The sequence below is a fragment of the Spermophilus citellus genome (genome assembly GCF_964194105.1).
Source record: "Spermophilus citellus genome assembly, chromosome: 2".
Lineage (NCBI taxonomy): Eukaryota > Metazoa > Chordata > Mammalia > Rodentia > Sciuridae > Spermophilus > Spermophilus citellus.
Window position 1 is genome coordinate 201,548,398 of NC_138183.1, and position 13,295 is coordinate 201,561,692.

General features: G+C 36.9%; 1 protein-coding gene across 1 annotated transcript in view; it reads left to right on the top strand.

Annotated features, from left to right (window-relative positions):
- Nucleotides 1-7,678: 7,678 nt before the first annotated feature.
- The window catches only part of LOC308641762 (uncharacterized protein), a gene marked incomplete at both ends in the record, with an annotated part of 46,476 nt that continues 40,859 nt past the window's right edge, over nucleotides 7,679-13,295 (top strand). Inside the window, one exon of the mRNA XM_081280370.1 lies at nucleotides 7,679-8,593. Coding sequence (XP_081136496.1) covers nucleotides 7,679-8,593 — 915 coding nt within the window. The remainder of the gene's footprint in view (nucleotides 8,594-13,295) is intronic.

The following is a 13,295-nucleotide window of genomic DNA, read 5'->3' on the forward strand; positions in this document are numbered from 1 at the left end:
AGTTGCCAATTACAAAGTATTTTTTAAAATGTAGTACAGTAAAGTTAGATATCAACAAAATACAATGAGAAAACACATTTGCTGATAAACAAATTAATATATATTAAATAGTTCATGGGTCAAAGAAGAGAATCACATGATATTAGGAATCAATTCTATAAGAAAAATTCTACATATAAAATAATTTGGTTGAGATATACAGTTTTTTAAGAGAATTCATAAACTTAAATTCACTTACTAGAAAAATGCTAAATATTAATGACTTCCATTTATTTCAGTAAGGTAGAGAAGATTATAAAGACCATGGTGTCAAAGGCAAATAATTCTAAAATTAACAGCTAAAATTAATCCAATTGAAATCAATTTACCATTGAGAAAAACAGCAAAGCCAAATATATTTCTTTTCTTATATTGATTTTTGTCAGCCTTATCATATAAAAATAAAAGGGAAAGTAGAAATAATCAATATAAAAAAGTAAAAGACTATCATAAAGGATTTTGCAGATATTAGTAGTAATAAAAATTAATTACAAACAATTCTATGATAATTTACATAAATAATTCCAAGATTGGTAAGTCTAACCCAAACTAACTCAAACCCAGGAATCATTTAACCATTAAATAAATGTAATTAATATATAAAAGTCTGCCCACAAAGAAAAAGCATAGGCAGATATACCTTACTAATTATTTTACTAAGTAATAAAAACATTCAACAAGTAACAATTCCAATGTTCTATATAAAGTCATTATTAGCACAAAAGAGTGCACACTTCAACTTGGGATGTGTTAGCACTAACACTCAACAAAGATCATAGTAAGAGCAATTATAGTCCATTCTTTTTTTCTGAAACTAGATGAAAATAAATTCCAGAATATTAGCAAACATGATTAGTAAATTATGAGAATAATATATCAATTTGTGGTTGAATTTATTCTAGGAAGGAAATATACATTAAACCTTAGAATTTCAATAGAGAGATTGAGTAATTAAAAAGAAACAGAAACCTTTCAACTGAAAAGTACAGAAGGCAAAATGAGCAAGGTGATAAAAGTCATCAATAGTAGAAGAGATCAAAGTGAAGGAAGAAGCCATGAGATCAAAGACAGGCTACTTTAACATGCAAGGTTGGAGGAGAAAAAAGAAAAAAGAATGAAGAGTAATGAAGAAAGGTCACGGGAACTTTGGATTAGCATCAAAACAGAGAATATTTGATCCATTGAGGTTCAAGAGGGAGAATGTCCAAAGGGGTCAAAAGCTTATTCAAAACAATAATAAAAGAAAACTTCCCAAACCTAGAGAAAGATACAAAAATCCATGTAAAATAAGGTCAAAGATAATCAGTCAGATTCAACTCAACCAGGTCTACTCATAGACATAAGCAAGTGTTGAAGACCAAGGGAGAGTTATCAAAGCAGCAAGACAAAGTCGTGATGAGTTTAAGAGTCAGAGCACGTAACTTGAGAATAAAGGAGCTGCAGGAAACTTGGTGGGTACCTAAATGCAAGGGAGCTGCAAGTAGAATGACCCCCCCCCCCCCCCGCCATAAACTGAGAATAAGAGTGTTCCAATTAACTCATGTGGAATCTAAAAAGCTTATCCTCCTTGAAGTAGTTGAGAATAGTGGTAATCAGAAGTCAGGGAGAGTGGGGGAGGTGGGAAGGTTGGGGGAAGTTTGATCAATGAGTGCTAAGTTACAGTTATAGAGCAAGAATTTCTCCTTCTCCTGTGCTATTGCATGGTAGGGTAACTATAGATAGCAGTAAGCTACAGGCATACAATATATACATGCATCAAAACTTCGCATGGTATCCTAATAATATGTATAATTTTTATAAAGAGCCTTGAAATCTACAGTTAGCAGAGGATGGAAATCAGTCTTGGTAATTTGTTTGAAAATTTAGAGAGGACATTTTAGAAAGAGGGGAAATATGCAGAAGAATGAAAACATTAGTATAAACTCTATCCAAACCCCATAAAATTATAGAATGCAATTGAGAGAGGCTGAAAATGATTTGTAGGGCCTCTTTAAGATTTCACAGTGAGACCTATGTCAGTGAGTCAGCCTGCTAAAGAAAAAAAATACATTTTTTTGATGGCTTTAGGTTGAAGGACATATTGCCTTGTGGAATCAGACATACCAGAAGGAACATGAGGTAAACATGTAGGGTAATAAGCAAAGGAGTTTGTCCCTGAGCAGACTATGAGGGTAGACAATAATGGTTATATACAACAAAATAAATCATTTTAAGATGCCCTGCTTCCTGGAACTTGTCACAACAGCTGCAAAAATAATAAGGCCCAATGTTAACTCTAATACATGTAAAGGAAAGTGGGGTATTCGGGTGAGTTTAGTCAAGTATTTAGTGTTTTTGGCTTATTCCCTGTTGCCTGAATGGAATATGGACACTTAAGTGCCTCTTATAAGAGTTTCTTAAATTGTTCTATTGAGTGGAAAGAGAGTTCCAAGACACTTGAATAAGGGACATTCCTATGTATACAGAAGTCTAGAATTATCCTAATTTTCTCAACATTAGAATGGTCACTAAATCAGTAATAATTTCCTTCTTTACTATGTGTCCTTCAACTCCAATGCTCCTTCAGTTTGATTCAAAGGTTATTTTAATTGGAAAGTATTGCAACATCATCATACTAACCCCAATTAAGCAGATAAATTATTTCTTCTGAATTCTGGATATGCTTTCCTTCTCTTTCATTAAAAAAGGGAAAAAGAATTCTGAAGGACACCATGGATGAAGATGTCCCTTTGGGGAGGGCCAGCCAGGCCTTAATGAGTCACCTGGTTCCATAAGTCATTTCTGTACAAAGGGCCAAGTCATTTCCTCTCAAAGGGGCAAGCAACAATAAGCCCTAGAGTATTTGTCATGTTTTACTGAAGCCTTCTTTTCTCTCCCAACATGCATACAAATATGCACCTCATCTTCATTGAATGTGTCTATTTCCCTTGCCGAGTGGGTGCATTCAGTGATTCATATGGAATATTCAGTTCCCATTTACCTAAAGCAAATAAAAAAACATCTACTTTATCAAGTCATTTTTGGAATTCAGGATCCATAATTCTGCTCCTAAAAGGCAAGTGCAAGATTCACTGATTTTGTTAAACTGAATTTTCATTTGTTCAACAAGAAATTGAAAACAAAAGAACTATTTTCATCAATTTTAGTTTTTGACCTCTGTGGAAACCATTCCCTCAAGCAAGACAAGCATTGTGCAACAGTCATTCTGGTTCCACCTAGCTACCCGCTGGAGTCTGCAGGGTCTGTGACAACCAAAATCATTGCTGAGCTTGAGTAGTCGGGAATATGAAAAGGTAAATCAGAAGAAATATCCTGACACTTAGGGAAAAGGCTCACAATCCTATCCTCTCTGTTCATTATCACAGATGTCCAAGGCTATGAGGAAAAATATATTACAGTGGTCAGAGTCCTTGATCCAGGTGAACAATTATGATTGTTAAGTATCCTGTGGAGAGGAAGGGAGGGAAAAAAATCAGTGGGCACATTTTGCATATGAATGACATAGTCCAGAACTAAGAAGGCGTCATTTACTGTACTTCCTGTCTTATTTTAGATTTGTGGTGAAAACCCCTTGATGTGTGGGGAAAAATTTATAGTTCTCATCAAAAAAGTTGCCCAACTGGAAATCTACCAGTATTTCATTTTTATATCCTTAAAAGAAGTTATTGAACCCTAATGCATGACCAAAAATATACCTTGGGTACTTTACAGATATATATATATTTTAATCTCACAGCACAGCTGCACTGTAAGGACAATTATTCCCCTTTTACAAGTGCAAAAACTGAGGGTTAAAGAGATTAAGTATCATATGCAAGTCAATACAGCTGGCCAGTGGGTGGCCCAGGATCTGAGTTGTCTGACTCCAGTCTCCATGACTCTGTGATCAGCATAACCATCTCACAGGGTGTCACAGTGTGAGTGTGTTGCCCCTTGAGCTGTTCTTGAGTCAGAAGGCAAAGGGCAGGAACGCTGCTGGAAGCTAAGCCTCATTCCTCAAACCATAGTGTGTTCACAGAGTCTGAATTTCAAGGGACTAAGAAGCATGACACAAATTGAATGGTCAAAGAAACTATGGATGCTTAACTTTAGAAAAGGGAAGGCCATGGAGGCATGATAGCTATACTCAAATACGTCAACATTTTGATATAGAAAGTAGAGGGTTTATATCATTAAACTCATGGTGAGCCAACTGATAAAATAAAAACAATTTTAATAATAGAGTTAACGTCAAAGGCAAGCAAAGCATCCTGGTATGAGTAATTTAAACATGTAATGAAGATTAATCAAAGAAGAGAAAGAACACATTTTTTTAATGTGTCAAATATTTGTTCCTGGTACTTCACCATTCACCAAAGGACTCAGTTCCACCATTGGGGAAACTAAATACTTATTCTAAAATCAGAAATTTTAAAACTTTTGAGAAATGAAGACATTTTAAGGACCCTTAATATTGATATTTACTATTTCTGGTAAATGCTTAAAGTTTAAGAACTGCAATAATGTTGTTGGCAGAAAATTTTGTTTCTATGACATTATAATTAGTAATCTTGAGTAGAAAACCACAGCATCATGTTAACGTGTTTGTTGAAAAGTACTATACTTAAGAAGAAGCATATGCAATAGGGGGATACACTGAGAAAAGTCATTGAAGCTGCCTTATGAAGCTCACCAAGCACTGAGCTAAAAAATTTGACATCTGTTTATTACAGTATTTCAACTATGGAAGATCACTCATGAACATGGAAAATATATCATTGATAATATTATGTGAAAATTTACATTGCAATATGGAATATACAATATTAATATATCCCCAAATTAAAATAAATAAAAATGTATAGTAAGGTATTATTAAGGTTAAGAATTTATAGGTGAGACCTTTCTTTAGTTGGTAAAATATATTCAGGACAATAAAAGAAAACACATGCAAAGGGATTTGTAAATTGCTGGACATTGTCTAAAGGAATTGCTATTTAGCTGAAGTTGATGGCAAGATAAGATATGCATAAGTGAAATTTTCAGACATTGAAATAATTCCTAAATAAAATAATTTTTATTTTATACTAGTTGAAAGAAATACTTTAAAATTATTAGTATTCTTTAATTTTTTGTATTGATAAATGCACTTTGCTCTTCTAATTTTCACTGAATCTTTAGCATGGCTGCTGTAACTTTTTGTGTCTTTCCTAATTAATGATAATTATTACTTATCATTAATTCTGTTTCTTAGGACTGTTTCAAAACAGAGGAAATTGTCTTGTTCCAAGAAATTGGCAGAATATGGAGAAGGCACTAAACTCTTTTTAAAAAATTTTATTCTAATCTGTTATATATGACAGCAGAATGCAACTCAATTCATATTACACAAGTAGAGCACAATTTTTCACGTCTCTGGTTGTACACAAAGTAGAGTCACACCATTCATGTTTTCATACATGTACTTAGGGTAATGATGTCTGTCTCATTCCACGGTCTTTCCTCTCTTCATGTCCCCTCCCTTCCCTTCACTGGGTACTAAATTCTTTAACCAAAGTGTAGCCAATAACTCAACAAATCAATGAGTGATAGGGAGAAACACATGCAAGGGATTTGTAAATTGCTGGACATTGTCTAAAGGAATTGCTATTTAGCTGAAGTTGATGGCAACTTCAGCTAATTTGGGTTAATATTTTCCTTATGGCGAATCATACGGATAAACTCCCTTGGAGCACAGAATACATTTCCTTTGAAGTATTGTTTTAAGAAAAATAAATGAGAATGGGCAATGAAGAAGGAGGAGGAGGAGGAAGAAGAGGAGGAGGGGGAGGAGGAGGAAGAGGAGGAGGGGGAGGAGGAGGAAGAGGAGGAGGGGGAGGAGGGGAACTAAGAAAGGTATTACAATTCAAATGTATCATATTTTGTTATGGTAACCTCCTAATGCTTGATTCAATTTATGAGATTCCTAGTTCACATAGTAAAAAGTTTTGAACAGCTGAATGTCCAAAAGGGATGGGTGCTCAATTAAGTAAAGATCCATCACTCAGTGTGTTATCATGCAGATCTCAAAAATTATGTTTGTGAGAGATTATAAGGTAATACAATTTTCATATCAAAAGGAAAAGCTAAAATATATCTACAATGTGCTAAAAGTTATATTAAAGTATATCTAGAGAGGAAAATTCCTGGAAACAAATGTACCAAATTTCTAATGGCTGACGTGTGATAGTAGATATGTTTCATAGTATTTGAATTTTCAAATGTTTTTTCCCCAACATCATTATTTAGTTTTTATTTAGAAACAAACTAAGATATCGCTTATATTACTATTATTGCACATTACATGAACTTAAAAAGTCTCCCCTGCCTTTTGCCTCTATGAATGCTGGTTCTGGTTGCCCAGAGCCTGTTCACTACACTAATCATGCATACATTCACCAACTCTTTCTTCATCACCGTTTTTGCACAAGCACTAGGTATTTGTAATGCAAAAATAAATCAATTATTGCTGAGAATATGTAGTCATTGAAGAGAATGAAAGGTAAACAATAAGCAAACAATCATAAATCAGTATAAATAATAGCAATTTAGAGATCTGCAAAACATAATGTCTATAACCAGATTCACCCTTAGGAGTCAGAGAAGGCTTTGGAGGGATATGAATCTGGGAAGATAAGGACAAGTTGCCCAGCATAATGGAGGCAGGAGCTTCCAACAAGAAGAAAAGTAGAGCAAAGGAGAGAAAATAGAGCACATGGAAGGGACTTAACATAGTTCAGGAAAGTTGGTCAGTGTGAGTGGTGGATGGAAACATTCTGAGAGACAAGTCAAGTCTCATGCAGGGATGTACCAGGAAGAATATCCTTATGCAGTGCTAATGAGATTACATTTCATCATTAAGACTTGAGAAAGCACTAAAAGATTTAAATGAATAGCTTTGGCATCCTTTTTTTTTTTTTTTGGTCTTTTTTTTTAACTAGCAAGACATTACTATAGTATATTTTTGTGGATTATAAGAGAAAAATAATAAAAGGAAGGAGAAAATAAAGTAAATAAAACATAGAAGAAATTTGACTAGGGAGTAGGGAACTCTGGAAATGAAAAGGAGGAGATGAAGAGATTAAAATGGGTATTCAATTGTAAATAGAATCAATAGGATTTTATTAGAGATGATACAACAAGAGGAAGAGGCCTAGGAAGACTCCCAAGTCACAGACATGAGAGACTTCGGTGGATGGTGATGTTCTTCCCCAGATATAAAATGCAGGAGGAGTGGTTGAAGAAAAAGATATGAGGAAGGTTGGATTTAAGGTACTTGTAGGATTCAGAATAAATCACTGAGGATGATGAGAAGACCAACTGAAACTATGGGTCTGGACCTTGGAATAGAGATCTGTTTAGGAGTCATGGTTTGAGAGACACATTTATATAAATAACACATGAAGAAAAGAATATAACTAGACTGCAAAGAAGGAGCTCAATTATGCTCCTTTACTGAGGGAACAAAAAACAAAATCCAGCAGATCATTGGTACTGTGTGCAGAAGAAGAGGTTAATATGAAGGAGTCTAATGAATAACCCAAGAAAACCAGGAATGTGTGGAATGAAAACATTAAACAAGCATTCTCATTTCCCTTAACAGGAACAAGTTACACAAGAGATGAAGGTTGGAAACCACACCACGGTGACAGAGTTCATCATCTTGGGGTTGACAGAGGATCCTACACTTTGTACCATCTTCTTGGTGATATTTCTAGGAATATATGTTGTCACTTTAGTGGGCAACACCAGCATCATAGCTCTAATAAGAAGCTGTTCTCAGCTTCACACCCCCATGTACCTGTTCCTCAGCCACCTGGCTTTTGTAGACATTGGGTATTCCTCATCAGTCACACCTATAATGCTTATAGGATTCCTACAACATGAAGTAGTCCTCCCTGTGGCTGGCTGTGAAGCCCAACTCTGTTCTGTGGTAACATTTGGGACAGCTGAATGCTTCCTGCTGGCTGCCATGGCCTATGATCGCTATGTGGCCATTTGCTCTCCTCTGCTGTACTCCACCCACATGTCCCTCAGAGTCTGCCTTCTCTTAGTGGGAGCTTCCTACCTGGGTGGCTGTGTGAATGCTTGGACATTTACTAGTTGTTTATTGAGTCTGTCTTTCTGTGGACCAAATCAAATCGATCATTTTTTCTGTGACTTCTCCCCTTTGTTGAAACTTGCCTGCTCAGATGTCTCCTTAATTGAAATTATCCCTTCCATCTCCTCTGGCTCCATCATCGTGGTCACAGTGTTTGTCATTGTTCTCTCTTACATCTACATCCTCACCACAGTCCTGAAGATGCGCTCCTCTGAAGGGCGCCACAAGGCCTTCTCCACCTGCACCTCCCACCTCACTGCGGTCACTCTGTACTATGGGACCATCACTTTCATCTATGTGATGCCCAAGTCCAGCTATTCCACCAGCCAGAATCGAGTGGTGTCTGTGTTCTACACAGTGGTGATCCCCATGTTGAACCCCCTCATCTACAGCCTGAGGAACAGAGATGTAAAGGAGGCCCTGAGGAAGGCAACTGTCAGAATATATTCTTAGGATCTAGTTTTTTAATTGAAGACAACTTATCTAGTGTTCATTTACCCATATCACACTTAGTACCTACCATATGCTGCTTAACTGCTTAAATCATACTTCTTTTAAAATTCTCAATTTTAAACAATTTGAAACCAATTTGGAAGCACCTTGAGATCAGTTATGATGATAGTACCAGCTATCACTATTATTGAGCTCCTACAGATGCCAAGTCCTTTTCCTTATTTAATTTATTTAGCAAACAATAACTTACATTTGCTATGTGCCAGGTCTCAGTCCAAACTTATTACATTCATTTATTCACCTCTTCCTTTAACAACCCGGTGAAGTGTTCCTATTATTCCTAAGTTACAAGTAAATAATTTGAAACTAAGAGTGAGTAAGTAGTGATGCAGCTAACAACATATGGGTCCAGTACATAAATACAGAAGTTCTGGTTCAAAAACATCTTGCTTTTCCATTTAATTTTCACAACAGTACTGTGATTCAGGTAATTAAAAATCCCCCTCAATTTGCAATGAAAAAAAAAAAAAAACAAGTCTTGGAGAGTTCCAATAGTTTGTGCAGGTAGATGTGGGTTCAAGTGCTCTGTTTCCAGGTCCTGTGCAGTCTAGGCCATACCTCAGTGGCTATAAAGACTTCAGCACTGCTACTGAGATAGAGCATTTGGGTTGAGTGATCAAGCCTTATCTAGTACTTTATGTCAACCATTTAAACAAACTCTACCCCTAAAAAGACCCATGTGGTAGAGACTTAGGAACAAGAATAAGAATAGAAAACTGGATTGATTCTCATCTTTAGGGAATTGGGTCTTGAACCATGATCCCATGATTTCACTGGCAGTCTATCCATATTTAAATACATGTTAAAAACAAATAGTCCCTTGGGCTGGGGATGTGGCTCAAGCGGTAGTGCGCTCGCCTAGCATGTGTGCGCCCGGGTTCGATCCTCACAAAGATATTGTGTCCGCTGAAAAACTAAAAAATAAATATTAAAAAAATTCTCTCTCTCTCTCTTAAAAAAAATAAATAGTCCCATTGCCATAATTTAATCTTCTTTTATTTGTAGAAATTTAACATGATATCTTTTATTTCTAAGCATTACAATAAATATGTTGACAATAATCATCATTGCATAGGTCTAAATCTACAAAGAAATCTGTGGGAAAAAAACCTAGAGATATTGTCCACAGATACAGATGACAGTAAAGGAATTTGCGGAAGTGTGATCTATTCTTCTTCACATTATTGCCGTAATAATGGAAAAAGTAAGGAGAGATCTGCGGCTATTCCTGCTTGCAACCTCATTTTTGTTTATCGTGAATAAGCTTTCTCACAGCAAATTCTTTGATGTTTAAACCTACATGATAAATATGCAGAGCCTGCTCTGATGTCAATCAAGCCTTATCAGGGCTGGCTTTCCCACCAGGTCCAGCTCTCTCTAAATATTTGTGTATTTGGTTTTTTTTTTTTGTTTGTTTGTTTTTTTTTCAAATCCCATCATCAGCCTGACTTTCGGAAAAACTGCATAAAGGCCACGCAGGTCATGGCAATTAATCTTCAAGTATAGAAGGAACTCACACAACTCAGTAGCAAGAAAGCAAATAACTTGATTAAAAAATAGACAAAGGACCTGTTTTCATCAACTTTTTTGCTGCTGTGACTAAAAGACTCAACAAAAACAATTTTAGAGGAGGGATAGTTTATTTGGGGGCTCATAGTTTCAGAGGCCTCAGTCCATAGACAGCTGGCTCCATTCCTTGGGGTTTGAGGTGATGCTGAACATCAGGACAGAAGAGGGTGGCAGAGGAGAGCAGCTCAAATAATGATCAAGAAGCACAGAGAGGGAGATTAAGCTCAGCTCACCAAATGTAGACCACAATAGCCCACCTCCTCCAGCCACACCCTATCAGCTCTCAGTCACCACTCAGTTAATCCCATCAGGGGAATTAATTCACAGACTTGATTAAGGTTCTCACAACCCAACCATTTCTCCTCTACATGTTCTTGGATTGTCTCACAGATAAGCTTTTGGGGACATCAGAAGAGGTTTCTTCCCTATTTTAGGCCTAGTTGTCTGTCCTTGAACACACACACACACACTACAGGAAAAAAAAATGTCACTGGAAGATCTAGAAAGTGACCATCTCACAAATTATCAAGTGAATTTCAACACACCATCAGGGTACACCTCGGACCCCAGTCAGGGCACATCTGGAATGTAGTCTTAGAATCCTCTTTTAAAAAACCCCCTGTTTTCCTCAATGGGCAGAATCACAGGGACAGGAGTCCCCTGTGCTTCTCCTTTGCTAGCAAAGAAATAACTTTCTTCTTCCTTTTTCTCAAATCCATGTCCTCCTTATTAGATTGTCCTCAGGCACAAGGATGGAGCTTTCAGTAACAAGGCCATCATGAAAACTGTATGGAGGTTCCTCAAAAAGTAAATGTTAGAACTACTGTAGGAGCCAGCAGTTATTCTTCTGGGTACATATTCTGTGGAATTCTTACACAGAAACACAAGATACCAGGGCATCAGCAGGAAGCAGTGTTTATTAGGGCCAGCACTGGCTCAGCTTTTCTCATCCAAAGACTGAGCACTGGATGCAGGAGATGTTGTCCTATATACCCCTGGCTAGTTCCTCTTTCATTTGCCAGCTCTTTATCTCCTATATAAATTAATACACATTCTGATTGGGCATTCTATTCCTATACTGTAGAGTTGGAACAATGATACAATTGAGTTGTGAAAGGTTCACACTGACACTGATGGTGCCACAGAAGCTTTTTATTTGTTTTGAGAAGGTCCCTACCACACAACCCAAAAGAAATAAAATCAATATCTCATGGAGAGAGCTGAGCCACCATGTTCCCCTCAATTTCTCAGGATAGCCAAGATATAATAACAACCTAAGTGCCCTTTAGTGGATGAATGGATAAAGAAATTGTCCATACACAATGGACTATTATTCAACCTTAAAAAGAAGGTTCCCTGCCATCTACAACAACTTGAATAGAATTTGAGGATTTTATGCTAAGAGAAATAAGTCAGATAAAAATATTACATGATTTCAATTATATGCAAAAATCTTTTAAAAGGCAAATGCAGAGAAACAGCATATTGGTAGTCAGCAGGAGATGGGAGAATGGAAGATAAAGGTCAGAAAGTACAACGTTGCAGTTATGTAAAATGAATGTCTAGAAATCCAGTGTATGGCAGGACTATAGTTAATACTATCCTAAGAAAGTAAATTTTAGATGCTCCTACTGATACTGCCAGTTACTGGTGATGGATTCTGCTCCCTCACATGATGAACATTTGAGAAGCACAATGAGGCAAGCATATACATTTAAAAAGAGGTAATATACTCTTCTCCTGGGAGAAGGAGGGCATAGCTGATATCCTCCTATCCCCAGGAGTAAAGGCATTCTGCTTTTTTATATGTCCTAGGCTTCCTTTGTTCTCCTGCACCCTTCCCCCTTCTCTCTCTCCTTCCTGTGTGCATGACTAGGCCCAGGAAATGCAAGGAGGGATGGCCAAAAGGTGGGAAACAGGTGAGCTGGAGGGGCCAGGGTGAATTAATAGCAACTTTACAAGTCCCTTAGGGAGGGACATTTCCTGGGACAGGTCACCTTAACAACAGGTTGGAGCAGGGGCAGGTTTTTGATAAGGGTGGAGGAAGGGCTCTGAAGGAATTAACATTTCAATCCTTCCATTCTCTGGATCTGACTCTTGCCTGCCTGTCTAATTCTGGCTTCACTACCACCAAAAGAAAAGATGTGGCATGAGGGATAAGTTAATTTTCTTAACTGTAGTAACCATATCACTATCAAAATATCATGTTTTATACCTTAAACATGTACAATTCCTAAAAATGAAAAAATGTGCCACTTCCTTTTGGTTTCATGGTTTCAGATGAGAAACATCTTTCAGATTGGTTTTCAAAGAGTCCTTTCTTTCTGGCTACTTTCAGTATTTTTCTATCTTTCATTTTTAAAAGTGTAATTTGGAATTTGGATGTGCCATGGCATGAATTTCTTTGCTTTTTTAAAAACTATTATTATGCATTTTTCCAGATTCCTGGTTCTGTGACTCCATATCTGTTTCATCAATTTTGGGACATTTTCACCCATCATTTGTATGAATACTGATTCAATTTCCCATTTACTCTCTTCTTCTGGAGACCTACCATATATATTAGCTGTTTTTATTGTTTCACAGGTATATATAGCTCTGTTTTTTCTCTTTTCCAATCTATTTTCTTTACTGTTTAGATAGGTAAATTCTGTTTATCTTTATTTAAGTCCTATTGAAAGACCCTCAAATCCCCCATCCAAAAGAGAACTACGCGTCACACTGGCTGCAAAAGCAAGAGGCAAGTTTATTAATACACAGGCGCCTGCGGGTGCACAGCAAAACCTCAGCCGAAGCTTTGGTGAACTGGCACACCGGGCTTTGGGGTACAGTTCTTTTATAGGGAGAGGGGAGCTGTTTTCCGCCTAGCACACTAACAGGTATCTCATTGGTTCTTTTGAATCCAGCATTAGGGTAAACTTGCTTTTCACTATACGTTCTCGGAAAACCTACAGGGTTACATTCCATTCTTTCTGTTCCTGCTTATCTGTTCCTGTTAGCTCAAGTATGTCCTGAGATATGGGTGCAGTGCTCTTTCTCAACCGGTTATAGGATA